At 40.5% G+C, this 19,688-nt stretch overlaps 1 protein-coding gene across 2 annotated transcripts; it reads left to right on the top strand.

The window, feature by feature from the left end:
- The first annotated feature begins 504 nt into the window (after positions 1–504).
- Positions 505–19,601, top strand: LOC101175036 (OX-2 membrane glycoprotein). Of its 2 annotated transcripts, none has more exons than XM_004081972.4 (7): positions 505–805; positions 1,439–1,516; positions 1,587–1,922; positions 4,766–5,095; positions 15,370–15,654; positions 17,274–17,375; positions 19,076–19,601. In XM_004081972.4, the coding sequence occupies exons 2-7, from the start codon at positions 1,447–1,449 to the stop codon at positions 19,081–19,083; spliced, it is 1,131 nt and encodes a 376-aa protein (XP_004082020.1). In that variant the 5' UTR covers positions 505–805; positions 1,439–1,446; the 3' UTR covers positions 19,084–19,601. The 2 variants fall into 2 exon arrangements, with proteins under 2 accessions (XP_004082020.1, XP_011488230.1); XM_011489928.3 differs by having other exon boundaries at positions 524–805; positions 1,602–1,922.
- The last annotated feature ends 87 nt before the right edge of the window (positions 19,602–19,688 follow it).

Here is a 19,688-nt window from a genome sequence, read left to right as displayed (position 1 = left end):
AAGGATAAGAATAAATACCAAGATAAAAATTAAAAAAAAAACATAAATATCTATAAATATCTAAAAACAAATATTACTAATATTACGATAAATATTTTTTATTATTACTTATAATATTAAATATAAATATTATTTTATTTGGTTGCTTTAATACATCCATTTTGCCTTTTTTCACATTTGTTTGTTTTATTTGAGCTATCTTTAGCCCATTCAAATAGACCGTATGCTATAAAAAATATCAATATGAATGAATCGTTATTGGGCTTTTTTCCTTCTTGCGTCATCATTATATTTGTTTGGCAATCTTTCTATGTGGCTGACCTCTGTTTTTCTTGTACAGATAAGCTTACGACCTATAAATAAATTGCTGTATTCATTATAGAAAATGTTTTGTTTTGGAGTCATAGTAATGGCTGTAGTTCAAAACGAACAACCTCTCTATTTTTTTAGTTATTTCTCATTTTTAATTAAGATCATGTCCTCCAAAACCTTGTTAATCCACTGCAGCTCCACAGACTCATCTCATTCTGGACGCAGTGTCTACGTGTCACCAGCAGAGGGCTAAAAAGTCCCCTAAGTGCTGTGAACACTCATTCTGTCCTCATTCTCAGCTCCTTCCGTTCAGATCAGCCTTCTTTGAGTTTGTGGCGTGGAAAGAAGAGAAGATTTGATGAATGCAACTGCCTTCTTGCCTTTTTCATGTGCCCAAAGGCTGCTGGATCATAATCATTGGGATGCAAAAGATGTTAAGGAGGTAGATCATCTCAAAAACTCTTTTTGGCTTTAACTTTTCAGAACTTAAAAGGTGAGTTTTTATTTTACTGAATACACATTCAACTAAAACCAAAAGAAAAAAATTGGGTGGATTTAGTATCCTTACTTAAAATTTTAATAAAGAAGATTAAGTAAAATCTGATATTTAATCATTAGCTTGGTAAACTATCCTGTTATTACATGTATGTTTTTAATTGAATGTAGCTTTACACCCTGTAAAGTGTTTTGAGTGATATTTTATTGATAATTGTCTTTAAAAATAACTATTTGTTTGCCAAAATTGTGCTCTTAGCCTAAATTGTAAAACAGTATAACTGTTTTATGGGGTTTTGCAACCAATAATTATGAAACCAAAGGAAAATATACCGTATTTATACTTGTTTTATTTGTTTAATAATTTTATGAAAAAAAACACTTTGTGCCAGTCTTACATTCTTTATCCAATCCAAACTTTATTTTAAAACAATGTGAAAATTGTCTTTTGGAGCCCTTCGGTGCATTTCTGGGTTATTTCAGGAGCAAAGTCTACTCTGCATGAAGGTGAAACGGGGTTAGCTTTTCAGAAGTCATGCAGAGTTGGAGCACCAGTCAAAGAAGCTGATGATTTCACTTTGGAAAGGCTAATAGAATCATAAAATCTCCTCTTGGTCTTGGCCTTGAGCAGAGAAGAAGATGATCCCGGCATCTTGTTGGAACAGTCTGCAGGTGTGTTTACTCCTTCTGTTGGTTGGGCAGCGACAATGTGAGTATCCTAAATCCAACTAAGAGGGAAAATATGAAACTAGACCAGCTTTCTGTCCTATGTAACATAGTGGTGGATGTTCCAGGCAGAGTAACCGCACCTGGTCAGGTGAACGCTCCTGTGGGAAAGCCCTTCACCCTGACTTGCACCATTTCCAGGGATCGTGCTGAAGTCTTAAAGCAGGTACGCTGGCTGGACGTCCAGAACCAGACCTTGCTGGAATATCAGCCGGGAAACAAGGACAGTGTGAGTGGACAGCAGCATGTGGAACTTGCCGCCTCGCCCAAGGACGTCTCGACGATCATCATCCGCAGGGTGAGCTTCCGGGATGAAGGCTGCTACACCTGCATATTCGAGCTACAGCGTTCTGGCTCAAAGCAGGGACAGACGTGCCTCACCGTTACAGGTAACAATGGAAACTATTGATCAATATTCTGCCAGGTTTCCATCTAAATTGGGGTCTGTCAGCAATCAAACCACACATGATGGGGAAGCCAAGAGTTTAAGCAAGCGTTCTTGTATTAAGAATCAACAAGCAAACAAAAAAGATCATAAGATCATAAATCAAAACTAATCAGATAGGATAATTAAAAGTGTGCCATTACTCTCTATAACTGTTTATAAAGGTTTTGCTAGCAGGCAGTGTGTCTGGAAACTAGACATTTTTGTTCACTTTGTTTTTATTCTTTTAAATTAAGTTCATCCACCAAAGTTCAAGGTCTAGCCCCTTAATGCCTGAATTTGGTTCCAAGTATCTTATGTATATATTGTGCTTCTTCAGACAACTTCAGACAGAGACAGAGAGAGAGAGAGAGAGAGAGAGGGATGGATGGATGGATGGATGGATAGATGGATAGATGGATAGATGGATAGATGGATAGATAGATAGATAGATAGATAGATAGATAGATAGATAGATAGATAGATAGATAGATAGATAGATAGATAGATAGATAGATAGATAGATAGATAGATAGATAGATAGATAGATAGATAGATAGATAGATAGATAGATTAGATAGATAGATAGATAGATAGATAGATAGATAGATAGATAGATAGATAGATAGATAGATAGATAGATAGATAGATAGATAGATAGATAGATAGATAGATAGAGAGATAGAGAGATAGATAGTTTTTCCATCCAAGGTGGATTAAACGGTACGTTGTCAATTTGGGATATACAGCATGAAGGAATTAAAACATGCATTTTGTAATTTTGCCACTGTTTAGGATGATTTAAAACCATAAGTTAACCTAAAAATAAGAGTCAAAATTGTGAAGACTCACTCTGATAAAAATGGAGTTTTTGACGTGTTTAACATGTTCTTGTGGCATTTTCTGATAATAGAGAACAAATAATAAGTAAAAGAGCTTAAAATTGCATTTCTGAATATTACTTCATTCAAATCGCGAATCAGAAACAAAAGAAAAATTGTTGCTTGAAAAGAGCATATTTGTAATGTAGAAAATACACTGAGTGGACCACAGGTTTCCCACTCCGCTTCATTCTGATGCATACTGTAAATTTGTAGACAAATGGATCCAAGTACGTCTTAGTTTTCCTCGTCTGAGCTGGCATTTGGCTCAAAACTGTACGGCTGGGTAGCTCCAGTATTGCTCACCGTTTTTGTTGCACCAATAATGCAAGGTTAGGGTTGTGTGTGGCTGGAAGGTAGCAGGAGAGAATGTAAACAGAGAGCTCTCAGCATCAGGGAGGGGAAGTGGGGTCAGGTTTGCTCCACATCAAAGGTCCCACCCAAAGTTCAGACGCAAACAACACAGGTTTTTTGATTTTCTCTCAAAAGAGCATAATTATAGTTAAAAGACTACTAAAAAAAGTTTGAAAATATATCAAAAGAGGATTGGCGGGGGGGCTTTAACATGAACCTTTTTTTTTTCTGCCTCATGAAAATCTTTGTTATTGTGACGTAGAAATCTTAAAGCCAGTGAAGGACATGAAGCCGGACTGAGCGAAAAAAGACAGAACAGCTGAAGAGCCCTCATCTATTTAAAGCATAAGATTAAACCTCTGCTTTACATTATACAAATATCAATTAGCCTTTGCTATTTCACAGGTTAAAAATCCTGACAATTATGTTTAAAGCTGTCAGTAAAAGTGTAAGATAACCCACAGAGTCAAAAAAATATATTTTCATGTTATTAATACCAGAAACTTTTCTAAGGGTTAGACACCTACTAAAGTTAACGATGCTTCACGCTTTTGTTAATAGAAAGTGATCAGCCCTAATGCATAAGCATCTTTTTTCTTTGAAAAAAATGCATTAATGTTTGGGTCAAGATGTCTCCTAGAAGTTAAAGACCCACTCTGATCATCTTTTGATCTATTTTTAAAGCATTCCCAGTTGTCTTTAAATTAGGATTATGCCATTTTTGGCCAAAATCTAAAAAAAACTCTATTGTTTTCTAGGACCTAGTTTCTCCAGAGTGGCAGGAGTTTATTAGAAATTCACCTCTAAGTTGAGGACGGGACTGTTGGCACAGAGCAACCCCGCCCCCCTTCCGAGGGAGGGGAAGCCAATATCTGAGCGAACCAGCTTGCCAGCTCGTCTGAGCTCGTCTGAGCTGGCAAGCTGGGAGTGGAGCGGAGCAGGGAGCTTGTGACCCGTCCAGCGTAGTTTCTACATCACAAATAAGCTCTTTTTCGAACAACATTTTATCTTCTGCTCTTAAAACACAACAATTTGAATAAAGATATTCTCTGAATGACATTTTTAGCTTATAAATGTCCTCCATCATCAGAGAAATGCCACAAGAACATGTTTAAAACACCAAAAAAGACATTTATCATCAAAGTGGGTCTTTGAAGTACTTCTCTAGGGTCATGACTTGTGCTATCAGAAAGACATGGGAATCCCTGTGTTCTGCTTTCTCCACATTGGGTTGTGAAATCCATGTTTCCACATTTTTCCTCCAAACTTGCTTTTTTTTAAAAATCATTTCTGTTTCATGACTGATTTTTGGATGCCTGCCCTTTGCACCCAACCGCTCAAACTGAAGATATGTGCTGCCCCTGACCACAGTTAAATTCTGAACTTAACCTCATGAGCCTGCTGAGGCTCCGCCAGTCATGTTAATAAAGGGCGCCGTGGCACAGAGAGAAGCGCTTGTCCTCCTAAACAGAAACAGCTGCTGCAGATTCCACAGGCTGCTCTCCTCATCGTGTTTCTGAATAACATCACCCAGCCCTCCTCATTGTTTGTACTCTCTTTCACCCCCCCACAGCCCAAGTCACCTCTGAGAGAAACAAAACAGCAGTGAGTGGGAAGAAGGCCTCTCTGTCATGCTCCTATGCTTTGCCTGAAAAGGTGCAGCAGGTCGTGTGGCGACACACCTCTGCGCTTGGCGACCTCACAGACGTGGCATCGTTTGCGAAGCGGAGCGACCCCATGATCGAGCCGCAGTATCAGGGAAGAGTGTGGCTCACTGCATCACTGTCAGACAGTGAGCTCACCATCCAGCCTGTTACTATCAAAGATGAGGGCTGCTACACCTGCCTATTTGAAACACACCTTGATGGACCAAAGAGCTCCACTGTTTGTCTCTCCACCTACGGTAAATGTCTATTTTGATTCACGTTTAAGCTCCTATCTGTGTTGGCTGATGTGCACACTGCCAGTTTATAATTATTTTGTCCGATTTGAGGAATGCATTCATCCATTCCTCTTTTTCTCAACCTGCCATATCCCTTTTGGTGTCATGGGGTGGGCGGAGCCTGTCCCAGCTACTGTTGGGCAAAGGCGGGGTACACCCTGGACTGGTTGCCAGTTGGTCCCAGGGTCACACAATCACTCTCACAGTCATTCACACATGCACATCTAGGGACACTAGAGTAACCAACCACCCCTATGAAGCATGTTTCTGGACTGTGGGAGTAAACCAGAGCACCCGGAAAAAACGCACGCATGCACGGGGAAAACATGCAAACTCCACACAGAACGGTCCCACTCCTGTCATCTTTTGGGCTCTTTTCAAAGCGTTTTTCATTATGATAATACTGTTTTTAGCCAAAATAAAAAATAAAAATCTGTTGTTTTCTAGGACATAGTTTCTGCAGATTGTCAGTAGTTCATTAGAAATTTGTCTCTGAGTTGTGGGCGGGACCCTTGATAAAGACAAGCGCCGTCTCACCTTCTCCTCCCCACTGCTGAGAGCTCAGAGCAGGGAGCGTCACAGATAAGCTCTTTTTAAACTGTATTTTTTCATCTGTCCTTGATTCACAACAATATCAATAAATCCTCAGAGAGACAATTATGAGCTTACACTCACTCCTATGAAAATCGTGTTTTTGTTAACATGCTCTTATGGCATTTTTCTGATTATGGAGGACAAATATTAAAATAAAATGAAGATAAAAATTGCATTTGTGAGCATTTCTTTATTCAAATCCTTGTGAATGAGGAATAAATGAAACAAAAAAACATTTTAAAAAGAGCGTATTTTTGTCATTGAATATTCGCTGGGCAGGCTGATAGCTCCGTGCTCAGTGCTTTCACTGGTGGGGAGAGGAAAGGGGAGGCAGGGCTTGTCTGCATTAAGGGTCCCGCACGCAACTCAGAGACAAATTTCTAATAAACTGCTGACATTTCCTTAAATATCAACACAGGTTTTTTGGATTTTGGCTACAAACGACAAAATTATAAATAAAACCAAGAGGGAATTCTGACTTATTTATCAGAATTCTGACTTGCAGTGTGTCAAATGGAAAGAGTTTCAGGAGGTTTTTTTGGAGTTTTACTCCGCATTTTCCCCCTCCAAATCTCAAAACTACAAAAACAAACCGTGCTCAATTTAGCAATCAATGTTTCTTTATTTTCACTTTTTGATCTTTCTCCACAATGGTTTCTACTACAGTCCACTTTATCTGTGATTTTACACAAAGATTTAATGTTAAACACTAAGCGTATAAAAAACGAGAGAGAGAAAAAAATCTGCCCCCACTATTTTTAAAACACGTGAACTGCATCACTTTAGTCTCACCAAACTATGTTTGATTTTGCATTACAAGTCTTTATTTTTACTGCAGGCAGTCTGGAAGTTCTTGAAAGTGATCAGTGAAAATAGGAGGAAGCCTCAGCAAATTTTAAAACAGTGATCAAGTCTCACATTTTTTGTGTAATTTAGTGTAAAAGTGCATTTTTACTGGTGAACTTGTGATTTAATCTATCAGAACAAGAGGAAAAAAACACAAGTGTCTGATTTTCATGCCTTAACCTGGACTTTGCAGACAGGAGAGACCGGCAACCCGAGGATTTAAACTGGAATGCTGATGTTTTCTTAAGATTCTAGCTGTTTAATGTTTTAAAGCACCAAGACCGTGGAGCCCATTTACACAAACACAGAGCAAGTTTGTCCATGTGAAGAATGGAGCTTTGGAAAGAAAGAATGATGGAGGCAGGGAGTGAGATCTTGCTTCATGACTGTGGCAGTGTCCACAGCAGACAGGGTTTCCTCTGTGCTTTGTCTGCTGCTCTTTGTTCTCCTTTTTGCGTTTTCACTTTTCTCCTAATGCCCTTCTATCCTAGTAATTCCAAGAAACAGATGTGCTTTTGTTTGCCTTTGAACTCCACAGTGCTATAGGTGTCCCCATGTGTTAAGACAGGAACAGATTTAATTTTTTCAGCAGGAATCTTCCACAACCTTCTATGTGAATGACGTCATGCTTTTGGGTTTGCTTCCATGTTTGCTCGTGCTCTTGTTTTCAAACTTTGACTTCTCGTTTTAAGGGTCACCACAGTGAAAATCTGCTTCAACTCAACCCACTCCTCTTCATCTTCCTCACTCATATGAGCCATAATCGTGTCCTCCTCCTCTACATCCATGAAGCTCCTCTTTGGTCATCCATAGGTCTCTCGGTAGCTCCGACCTCAGCGTTCTTTTAGGAACATCACTGTCTGTCTGTCAGTCTGCTTCCCTGCATTTATCTCCAGAACATGCTCCAGGAGCTTTTGCTCTGATGGCTCCATTCCTGATTCTATCCATGCTGCTCTCTCTCAGAGAGAACCTCAGCATCATCTCTGCTCTAACTCTGGCTCAGCTTGCAGGCTCTAAACCGACAACATGGCTGCTCCCATCACAGTCCTCTACACCGTTCTTTTAGTTTTGTTGTCAACTTGATGTCTTTCTCTTGTTTCGGCCTGTTAACATCGTTGTTCTGGACTGTTGACCCAAGTACTAAAAATCCTTCACCTTCCTCGCCTCCGCTTCCGGTGACCCTCCTAAGCCCCTCCCATTTCCACCAACATCATCGAACAACAGAAAACTTCAATAAATAATCTTGACTGTGTAAGATAAATTACAAGTATTTAGTGACTTTATCTGCATCTTCTCAATCTCAAAATAGCTTCAAACAGTCAGATTTGTTGCTTCAGAAGCAATGAAGCAGTTAAACTTGGTCTTAACTTTAGACTCTAGCGGTCTATAGTCTCACTTCTTATCACAGGAAAGCGTTCCCTCGCTGTATCGTGGTTCACCTTTAGTGGTCTAACTGTTTTGTGTGTTTGTTTTTTCGTGCAGTTTTAAATGCCTTCTCTCTTTCTCTACAGTGCACTGTGTTCTGCATCCTGATTGGCTGTTGATCTTATAAATCAATCTCTATTATGCTGCGTCTCCTGTACAGTCGCTGTGTATGCAGCACCAGCTCGCCAAAGTTACATAAATCTTAGAACGAGAGCAGATATTTGGTTTCATTCTATAATACTGGATGAATTTCTCCACAAAAGTTTGAAATTTGAGAGTTCAACCAAGATAGAAAAACTTAAAAATGTGTGTAGCGATGAATTTTACTGCATTGAAACATCTGTAGTCCTACTTTGTGGACTTCAGATATAGTGAACCTTTTTTGAAAAAACAGGATGGTTTCTGCACTGGAATCTCATCCTCAATCAAATCAGTCATTAAAATCAATCGATCAAACGAATCAAATCAAACCAATCACTTGATTTGTAGAGCACCTTTCATCAACATGCTGTAGAACACAAGCTGCTTGACATAAACATGAATTAAAACAATAAAAAGTCATAAAGCACAATAGATTCAAAGCAACAACAATCAAAGGACAGACATGAAATGGAAGGAAATGCTGTAGCTAATACTTTGAAGAGGTAGAGTAAAAATGTACAAATGATAAAAGCCAAATCAGAGGGCGACTTTGCTAATTATGAATCATGTCGTTTTAGACCTAAGAGGTGAACCTGATCAGAACGCTAACAAAAAGCTAGAAACCAGTCAACTCACATGAGGAAAACCCAGCAACAATGCCTAAAAGAAGGCTAAAGTTCGGATGTGAGAGGACATAAAGGTAGTTACTGCAATAGGGTTGAATGAAAGCAAGTGAAATCTTTTGCAGCCCCTGCATTAGCACTGATGGCAACAACACATTACGACATGACAAGATGTCCCATTTGAACTGTGGTGATGGTTTTACATGAAATGACGATTTATCGTATTTCGGGCAGATACTCGAAGCAGTGTTTTCAGGTAAATACCCCAGGGCGGTTCAGTTAATTAACTCACCTGCTCAGCGTCTTATTTAAGCCAGGTGCGCAGTTGTTCATTCTTTCTTACCTTCAGCGCTCATTCTTCGCCGGTCTCCGAGGCCTCGGGTCTCCGTCTCTTTCGGCGTCTTGCTGTGTTCCCACGTCCTTCGGATGGATGATCCCCATCTTTCTGATGTGGGGTTTTCGTTTCGCCGCGTCTGCTCTCCTTAATTTCTCCTCCGATCCGCGGGCGGCTGACGGCGCACAGCGCGTTCGTTTCGCCGCAGTCGCGTGCATCTGCAAGGGGTGTGCTTTCCGCGATGTTCTGGATGTCCGTGCCCCCCGATCAGGGGTAGTCCGGGTCGTCTCGTCTGCCGTGGTCACCCCAATTATCCACGGTGAGCGTCATGCAATACTTTTCCCGTGTAGTTTTCTATGGCTGCGTCTCACTTCCTGTTTACTTCGGTGACGTCACGCCCCTAAGGACCCTGGGAATTGTGGTTTTGACTCCGGGTCCTTCATGATGCGCTTCTGATTCCTTTTCTGCTGCGTAGTTCTGTGTCGTCCGGTTGTTTTTTTCAGGGGTTGTGGGGTCCTTTCTGTGGTTGTGAAGGCTGGCAGTCCTCGTTTGGACAAGTTTCTCATGCTGGCTGAATTTATCGTGGCTTTTAGCATTTGTTTTCTGTTGCTCATTTGTTCTTTGGGAGCTGTGTGTAAATCTTATCTTTAATTTGATGCTGGCTTTATTATTATGGCGTTTCTTCTGTTTGTTTTCTTCGTTGTTGTAGCTGCTGGTTAGTTAGAATGTGAATCAGTGTCTCTTGGACCCGTCTCTGCTCTGTGGACATTTTTCCCTATGATTGGTCTCTCTTATGCAGCGTCTATGGCTCATTTTATTCACTCAGCGTTCCTCGTTCATTGCCCCCGCACGTTCTGCATCTGGTTCTGCTTCGCCTGTTTTTTCCCCGCTCTGTGTACCCCAGTGGGTCCTGCCCTGTCCTCAGGGACTTGCGTCGGCCGCATTAGTGAGTGTGTCGGTCTCGTCGCGGCCTTGTTTTCTCGGCTGGACAGTTAATTTGTTATTCTCTCTCTAGTTTGGTTGGAGGTTTGTGGGGGCTATGTGATGGATTCTTCCGGGGCATCGTTTTCAAAGCCGCCACTGAGGGTGGCCCCTAGGAAGTGTTCAGGTTGACGTGACTTGATCTGGACCTGTTAGCGCCTCGCAGTTAATCTTCTGGGCATCAGTGGCCTGGTTCCCCATGCGCCTTCAGGATTAGTATACATTTTCTTCAGCTCCCCATGCTGTCTCCACGATTTTCCTCCGAACGCGATATAAGGCTGAGGATTACTGTCACTGATGGTCTCACTGTTCTGCCTCTATGCCTCTCAGTTGCGTCTCTTGGCCTTCAGTTGGCGCTCGAGGTGTTTGCCGGTTTTACCTTTCCGTTGTCGTGGCAGTCCTCATAAAATCGACTTTATCGCCCTGTACTGGATATTTGTAGGCGATGGGTGCCCTTCATTTTGCATGTTATCGATGATTTCTTGGTGGCCAACTTTCCTCTGTATCCCTGGTCTTTTGAATCTCTGTGAAAAAAAAAAAAAAAAAAAAAAAAAAAAAAATTAAAATTATTTTCAAAAATTGGGTTTCCACGTTATCTATAATGTACGGTCCTCCACCCGTCCGGATTTCTTTTTCTTCTATAGATTTGGGTGGTTCATTGATGCTTGTCTCTCCCCATTATGTCATCTCTAGCTTTTGTGCAGCATGTCGTTTATTCAAATTTTGGTTGGATATGATTCGTCAATGATTGGGCCACCTGACATTTGCTGTAGCTTTGGTCCTATGGTCATCCGTTCATCTTGTGTTCTTGTTCTGGGTTGTTCGATCCTGGGCCACGTGTTCCTGTTCTGGATTTTCGTGTTTTGTTTGATCTTTCCCTCTCCATGCCTGGAGTGGTTTTGTGATACCTGTTGTGTCTTCAGGCTCCCTCCACTTGTTCTCCTGAGTCTGCGCCTTCTGGTTTGGGGGAAAAGGATTTAAGAAGAGTGGTTTGTGTTTGTCCGGCCGCCAGAACCTACGGCTCTGATGGTTCTTAAGGGGTCGTCTGGTTATTTCATCCTTGGAGATTATATTAAGGCTGTTTCAATATTAAATGATAGTATTGTGTCATCGGTTGACTTGGTTAATGTTTAAATAACACCTTGAGCAACTTCTACCCTGACCGTAGGAAATATATATCACTTGCGCTCTCAAGCTTAGTTCAAGAGTTAAATCTTGTGTCCGCAAGTCAGTCTTCTATCTGCTTTTTTTTTTTTAAGCAGATGGCACTCTGCTAGATGCATCCCCATTTAGAGGCTTGTTATACTCCGCCTCTAAATGCTTAAGGTTCAGTCTAGCAAAAAATACTATCAAAACCTATGATCCCTCATGGCTCTCAAGTTCTCTTTTGCAGTATCCAGTCGCCCTTGGCTAATTAAAAAAATTTGAGAACCACTTATATCAATTACAAGGCATCAAATCCAGCCGAGCTGTAATCCTTTGCCACGTGGGATGTTGACCTTCCTCATCTACAAATCTCCTTGGCTACTCTTCCCATCTACTACTCCTCGATGGCCTCCTGAAGGTGCGTCCCTCTGAAACTGTCAAAGGTTACTTTTCTCATCATTGGAATATATAAAAAATTGGTGTTAAGATTTCGTGCAGGTTATATATTTCACTATCATTTCACTGTTGGAATTTGTAATTATGGTGGTTCCTAGGGTGCGATAAATCCACAATGGGTCTTTACCTTTACTATCTACTAAATTTCACTTTCTCAGATTTGTTTTTTAAAAGCACTGTTATTTAATTTATCTCAATCATTTTGAAACTGATCAGTTTCTGGGTTATTTATATATTCTTGTCAAGACTAATACTGCTTTGTTTTTATCTATGCATCGCATCCTGAGCCTGCGAACACCTACGCCCCGATCAGCTTCTCCGTTTCCAGGAAATGATGTCACCCATGCATTCCCTTGATCTGGTGCTGCAACGATGACTGCTCGACGTACCTATTGCTGCACTGAAAGTGACGGGGCGTTGGACCTCCTCTGCATTCCAATAACCCTTCTGACTGAATTAATTAATCAATGTCAACCGCAGAATGAATGTAAATTCTTCGATTATAGATGTTAAAAGCAAATTATAGCCAGGTGGAAGCCTCAAAATTTAGGTTGCTCTAAGTTGTATCATAGTCTGCGAGGAGCTCGAATCTGGTTCTTAAGCTCATTTGTTTGTAGTATGCCAAAGAAGCATAGTAATTATGGGCGTTGAACTCGTTCTTAATATTGGGATGGAACCTCATTATATGGATGTTCCTTGAGCGCTTATAATTGGTATGCCAAATGGAGAAAATTATGGCTATTAAGCTCGTTCGTGGTACTGTCGTTGGGAGCTTCGAAATAATGGATGTTACTTAAGCGCGTGTATATATAGTTGCCAAAAATGGAAGAGTTTATGGCCATCAAACTTGTTCTTGGTTTAATAGAAGTTCCAATAATGGCTGTTAAGCATGTCATACGCCATCGGAAGCTTTGGATTGGATGTTAAGTTAGTGTATCATACGGGTTGTTTGGCGGTTTAAATTATAGTTCTGCACAGCGTTTTGCGGAAGTGAGCTTACGTTCTAAGATCACGTATAAGTAATTTTATGTTGGCTCCCCTTTTATTTCTTTCCCTCTCTCTTTCAGATAGTATCTTCCTCTAGTGGTTTCCACGAACGGGAGCGACCCTACGGTCAATGGTGCCGGGTCACACATAGCAGATCCACTAGATAGCATGTCCCCTTCGTGGCGCTGTACTCGAACGGGGCGGCCCAACGGTCAATGGTGCCGGGTCACACATAGCAGATCCACTAGATAGCATGTCCCCTTCGTGGCGCTGTACTCGAACGGGGGCGGCCCAACGGTCAATGGTGCCGGGTCACACATAGCAAATCCACTAGATAGCATGTTCCCTTCGTGGCGCTGTACTCGAACGGGGGCGGCCCAACGGTCAATGGTGCCGGGTCACACATAGTAGATCCACTAGTTAGCATGTTCCCTTCGTGGCGCTGTACTCGAACGGGGGCGGCCCAAACGGTCAATGGTGCCGGGTCACACATAGCAGATCCACTAGATAGCATGTTCCCTTCGTGGCGCTGTACTCGAACGGGGGCGGCCCAAACGGTCAATGGTGCCGGGTCACACATAGCAGATCCACTAGATAGCATGTTCCCTTCGTGGCGCTGTACTCGAACGGGGGCGGCCCAAACGGTCAATGGTGCCGGGTCACACATAGCAGTCATACTGGGAAATGAAATGAAAATGGAATGCTGCCGAAAACACACCCCATTTTATTACACACTGATTATACATTCACATTTTCTCTTCTTCTGGATGATTTTAGTGTTGGGGGTTTTGTTACCCGAAAGTTTTATGGAAATTTTATGGAATTTTATGGAAGTTTTATGGAATTGAACGGAGCCTTATGCCAAACGAAAATATGTGAATGCCAACTTAAAGAATGTGGAAAAATGTCAAATAAATATTTCTTACTGCAAGAGTTGTCTGACTGAAATGACGATTTATCGTATTTCGGGCAGATACTCGAAGCAGTGTTTTCAGGTAAATACCCCAGGGCGGTTCAGTTAATTAACTCACCTGCTCAGCGTCTTATTTAAGCCAGGTGCGCAGTTGTTCATTCTTTCTTACCTTCAGCGCTCATTCTTCGCCCCACCCTCCTCCCCGGCTTCCACCTGTGGGCTCCGTAAAGGGGGGTTTTGTTACCCGAAAGTTTTATGGAAATTTTATGGAATTTTATGGAAGTTTTATGGAATTGAACGGAGCCTTATGCCAAACGAAAATATGTGAATGCCAACTTAAAGAATGTGGAAAAATGTCAAATAAATATTTCTTACTGCAAGAGTTGTCTGACTGAAATGGCATCAATATTTCAGTTTTACTACTGTTAAAGGTTTAAACTCTCAAATAAGGACTTTTTTTTCCTTTAGAACCTCTTTATAATTTAACATTTTTAACTCTTCCAGAAAAAATGTGATTTTTGAAAGCTTCCCAAAAACGTTTTATTTCGACAGATTAAATTCCTATCATTGTGTGTGCATCGTCTTTGGAATCTACTGTTATATAAGGCAAAGTATTTCCTTGTACTTTTACCCTGTTATGAGCTGAGGATTGTTACTATCCTGCATGATCCAGTACAGGGGGGGCTGAAATCCCAAAAGCTGTTGAGAAGTTATGAAAGCATGAACACCAAATATCTGCAAATATCTGTGGCGAAACGTGAACCTGCCAACAAAAATCCTCTTAGTTCCAGTGCAGCGCATTCCTGTCAGGGCGCCGGGAATTAAACAGTAACAGATTTATGCATCAATGCAGGAATTCACATATTTTAACTAGTCTGGGGAACTGAAGATATTATCCCAAGTATCAGCATACAGATACAATAACGTTTCCTGAAAAAAAGGGGTTTGATTTGTTTGTTTTGAAACATTTTCCTCACCACGCCCTACAGAAAAACACCACGCTTCATCTTTCAGTCCATGCCACAGCCGGACCACATTGTTTTGGCAATTTTTCTTTTTTTACTGCGCCTTTGAGCGAATATTTGCACACACTTTACACTACCACCACCACCCAAAAAAAAGCAATCACAGTGGGAGAAACCATCAAAAGAATGAGTGGGGACAAAATGTCTTATGGGGTTAAAAGTTATGGGTTCATTATGGGATGGCCTCTGGATCTATGACTTGGTAACCATTTTGTGGCTAAGTGGGAAATTTGGTTATTTTCAAATTTTCGAGCAACATGGGGAAAAGATCTTTTTTAACACAAACGCCACCAGGTTAAGTCTACAACGGTAACCAAAGTGTTGTTGACCTTTGACCTCAGGGAGATTACATTTTTTCCAATAAAAACATCCTCATACATCAGCTTCAGATTTACATAATGGTATGTATTTTGATCTATCATTTCCTCATAACTCCTCAAACATCATTCGGAGAAAAGCATGGCAAGCTCACAAAAGTGGTGTTCATCTATTGCTTGCAGATTTTTTTCCGGATTATTTTGAAAAATGTAATACACGAATCCCTGAGTCAAGCTGAACAAAATGATATGCCATACGGTATGAACATCTTAAAAAGTGGGCGTGGTTAACAAAAATCCTTTGTTGCCAAGAAAATCCGAAGGTTTAATTTTCTGTTTTATGGTTGCGGCTTTATTTTAATCACGATTTTTCACTTTCAACACTTTTAGATCTTTTCAGGTTGTGCATTTTATAAACACTAAAAGGGTTCGCTCTACTTTTTGCAGTCCTTCCAAAACCTCAAGTGAGCTACAAGACCACCTCCCCAGGTGTGATTGAGGCCAACTGCACCTCTGTGTCTCGGCCACCTGTGGAGATTGTGTGGAACGTGGAAACAGACAACCGCACCATGGGCGCCCCGCTGAACACGCAGGTTCTCCAGGATGACGGGACCACCCTGACCGTCAGCACGCTGACCGTTCGGTCAGGGCTACTGAAGGACGTGTCCGTGAAATGTTTGGTGCATCACAAAGGACTCGAGACGCCTATTGCTGTATCCATGAACACTAAGAGTGAGTTTGCACGATTGGACTGTCACAGTCCAACTTTGCTAAAATCAGGAGGGAATTTTCACACCTTTAATTAACTTGGATTTACTTCTCAATTGATGCTAATTGGAGCTAACCTAAGACTGAAACCTTGGGGGAAAAAGGCGATGTGATCCATCAACTGTTCTCTTGGGTGCACCAGGCAAATTCTGGCCAGGAAATTTTACAAAAAGATTGGCTAGTGTCTAATGAAGCATCTGCATGTTTTCAGATTAATTTGTGGTTCACTCTTGTATCCCTGGATCCAAGTAAAGTCAGTAAATCAAAGACTTTTAACTGCTGATGGGAATAAGACCTGCAGTGTAAATGTGCCCTAATAACCCCGCTGGATTAACCCTTGTGCTATCCTAGGCACTTTAACATTGGGAGTTGGGTCATCTAGACCCCACAAGATGGTGGGCTTAAACTTTTTAAAGATCTTTAGGTTCCCTCCATGTCTCTAAATATGAAAGTATACTTTGTTCTAAAACTATATTTACTTTTTTTGCTTGAATTCACATCAATATTTTAATCTTCCTCCTACAATGGTCTGGAAAAAACAGTGCAATGTAAATGAATTTACGATTATCTTGGTCTCCAAGGTAAAAGGTAAAAGTCTTATATACCAGCTGTATTTGGAAAAAATATGACAATCAAATGTTGACTGTCCCTCAAAAGATCAAGTAAATGCAGATATTTAAAAAGTTATAAAGTTGTCTTTAAAATATGGTAAATAAGTAATATAATGAAGTGGATCCAAACAGAAATATGGGGCATGGCTTTTTTATGTAACAAACTATCAGCTTTCCTTCTGTTGCTTTTTTAAGGAGAGCCTAAATGCAAACATCGAAGCAAAGCTCTTCACTGGAAACTGGATCATGCAAAAGCACAATGATAAAGTGATCATGGCCACACATCTACACAAGAATGGCTAAAAAACAAAAGAAGTGGATCTCAAGTTGACAAAAACTGTATTTTGAGATCTTCAAAGAGCTGCAAAACCATACGCACCACCAAAACCTCAATGTAATAAAGATGAAAGAGCCGAAATTCCTCCCAATAAAACCATTACTTTGCTCTTTATTTAGTTATTCTGCCAAACAGAGTCCTAGTTTAAATTCTGTGATTTTCTTCAGCAATGACTGCAGTTAAGTTTTCACTCAAGATTAAGAATTAGAAATGTGTTATTTAAGGCTTTTGACTTTGATACTTTATACAGACTATCGCAGTGGGAGTAAAACTTCACTCCAAATGTTTGAATCCAGATCTGTGGTAAAAAGCTAAGTCCATATTTAAAGGTTGCCCCTATTCATACTTTACAATCAGTTTCACAATATAAGAGACATGGATGTCTTTTACCGGTACACAATACTTTGCTTTTATATAGGTTTGACTTTTCCTCAATCATCAATTAGATTAGAAAAAAGTTAGAGCATAACGCACTCAACTGAACTTCATCGTAGATTACAAGGACAACGGAGAAGCAATGTTGAGAAAACAAAGCAGTGTGCAATAGATTGACACACAAATTGGCACCAATATTCCATTTTTAACTGTCTAATAATAAATTCTCCTGATCAGAATCGTCTCCTTCTCCTTCCCAGTTGGCACAGCTCTGACCATCCTGATCTCTGTCACCACCGTAGCAGCTCTGCTGGTTATGTCGCTCTGCTTCTGCCTTTGGAAATGTTTCCTGCGCAAAGAAAGTAAGTTTGAGTCTCAGGTATTATTTCATGATTTCACTTTGTCAAAGTTTGTTTTTTAACCATTTACCCCGGTATTTATCCACCAATTCGTCAGAACCTTTGTGACGGCATTAATAAAATTATTGCTAAACTGTCCAATGTAAATATTTTGAAAATGTAGAAGAAAAAATTAAAAGGGCCCAAAATGCTTTGCAGATCCGAAGCTGACTTTAGAGTCAACACCCTGGTATTGAATGATTTATCAGTAATGTGTGTTTTCTGGTGAGATGCTTTAAGGCTGAAAACACAATGAAAAAGCAGATTTGCTGTAAAACTCCGGCGTTATGTGTGGCAGGTCAAGGAGGGTCACTGAAGGTGTTTCCAATCCAAGATGGATTCATTCTTCTGTGAGCTGGTTTAAGAGGAATCACCTTCAAGCAAATAATAAACATTTAAATTAGTTTTTGCAAATCCAAAATTAGTTTGAGCTTTAATGTTTGCTTCTGTTCCTCAGATTCCTAAGTTTTAGATTGTTCAATTTTCCCTATGAATCTGATTTCACTGGATTTAATCCAGTAAATGGTTATTCTTCAGGAGTTGGATGCCTTCTTGCTGGAGTCATGCTGTTTACACATGTGCCCCATACCAGAGGTCTTTTCACATCTCAATCAAGAGCTGAAGACACAAATATCCTCCTTTTTGTAAATATAAAAGCCGTATTGCCTGCAGGTGTCACCCAACCTTCACACCTCCTTTAATCCACCCTCACTGGCTGAGCGGCTGCTACAGCCATTTTTTCAAAATGGTGACTTTTCTGTTAGTTTTATCTCCATAGCAACCATTTTATGGTTTGGTTGCCTGGGGGTGACGAACAGGTCTTTGTCATTTTTAGAAGAATCTGCTAAAGTAAACTTTTGTATTTCCTTGGCAACGGAGGTTTTTTTTAACCACACCCACATTCCTAACATGTTTATATATTGTATGTTTGTTCAGCTTGAGGTAGATATTCATGTATTTTTTTTTTTTGGACAATATTTCAGTAAAAAATTTGCGAGCAACAGGAAACGCCACTTTCACGACCTCGCCATGGTAACGCTGTTCAAAATCCACAAACTTTTAAATTAACATTTGTCCCAAGTACCTTCCCAAAGATGCTCAACGAGTTAGGCACGATAGATTGAAATTCTCTGGAGCAGTTAAAATTTGTATCTGGTACTAAAAGTCTTTTTTTTGGAAAAGGTCAACAAGATTTTGTTATTGTAGACTAAAGCTGGTGGTGTGTGTGTGAAATTTCATGAAGATTGCTCAAACAAAAGATATTCTTTACTGTAGTCATCCCATAATCGTTTCAAAACTTCTTTTGAATATCCCTGATGCATGTTTTGGTTTCGTTACTTGATTTATATGCCCAAAATTCCTTTTCACCAGATGCTAGATGAAAATAATTTTTAGATTTTTTTGGTAGAGCTAAATCTTTGCCTGAATGCGCAGTAAGAAAGAAGAAGCTGGTCCCTGCAGTCCAGGGCTGCTGCGGGACGTGAAGACGGATACGCCTCCCTGATGACAGTCATGTGTGATTCCACCTTTGCATCATTCAGCCGGCAGAATCTTCTGTTGCTTGAAATTGGCAAACGCTCCTCGAACGCTCCTATAAGTAAATGTTTTCATGTGATCTCATGAGGTTTTTGTTAACTTATCTTCCCCTGACACATTTTTCTCAGATGATTAATCTTCTAGAGGCTGCATAGGACCAGCTGAGGAAGATGAAGCACGACCACGGGGTGTCCACTACAATCCTATTTATGAGCCCAACCTGGACGGCGGCGTTTACCTCTGCTCTGCTGCAGCTGTTTTTGACTCTTGCATCGCCTCCAGGCTCTGGCTTTCACATGGTGTCTAAGTGGAGCACTTTGGCTGATCTTTCCTTTTCTCCTGACTCTGTAATTGATGAGGGCCACGCATTCCGAACAGCAGGATCTCTACGGAGGTTTATAAAATGATTATGAGTCTGGAAAACTCTTTTTTTTTTTTTGTCTGTCCTGACTGGTTTTATATTTTTCGTATTTGTCTGAATCCAGTTTAAAGATCATAAAAACTGTGACATGAACTGGGATGTTTGTGAACTTGTGTAAAATAACAGCAAGAAAAATTAAGATGTGTCCTTTTAATAACCAACTTGATTGGCACAAGAAATAAAACTTTATTGTACCACTGGGGAAATTACAGACGTTCTTACACAAGCTAAAAGGGCTTTGTTTGTGTCATGATTGTTGCAAATATTTTAGCATGACTTATTCTGTGTGTTACTTTCTGATGTCCTTGTGTGTTTTGGTT

The sequence above is a fragment of the Oryzias latipes genome, chromosome 21 (genome assembly GCF_002234675.1).
Source record: "Oryzias latipes chromosome 21, ASM223467v1".
Taxonomy (NCBI): domain Eukaryota; kingdom Metazoa; phylum Chordata; class Actinopteri; order Beloniformes; family Adrianichthyidae; genus Oryzias; species Oryzias latipes.
The sequence above is the reverse complement of the archived record's forward strand: the minus strand, read 5'-3'. Positions and strand labels throughout refer to the sequence as shown.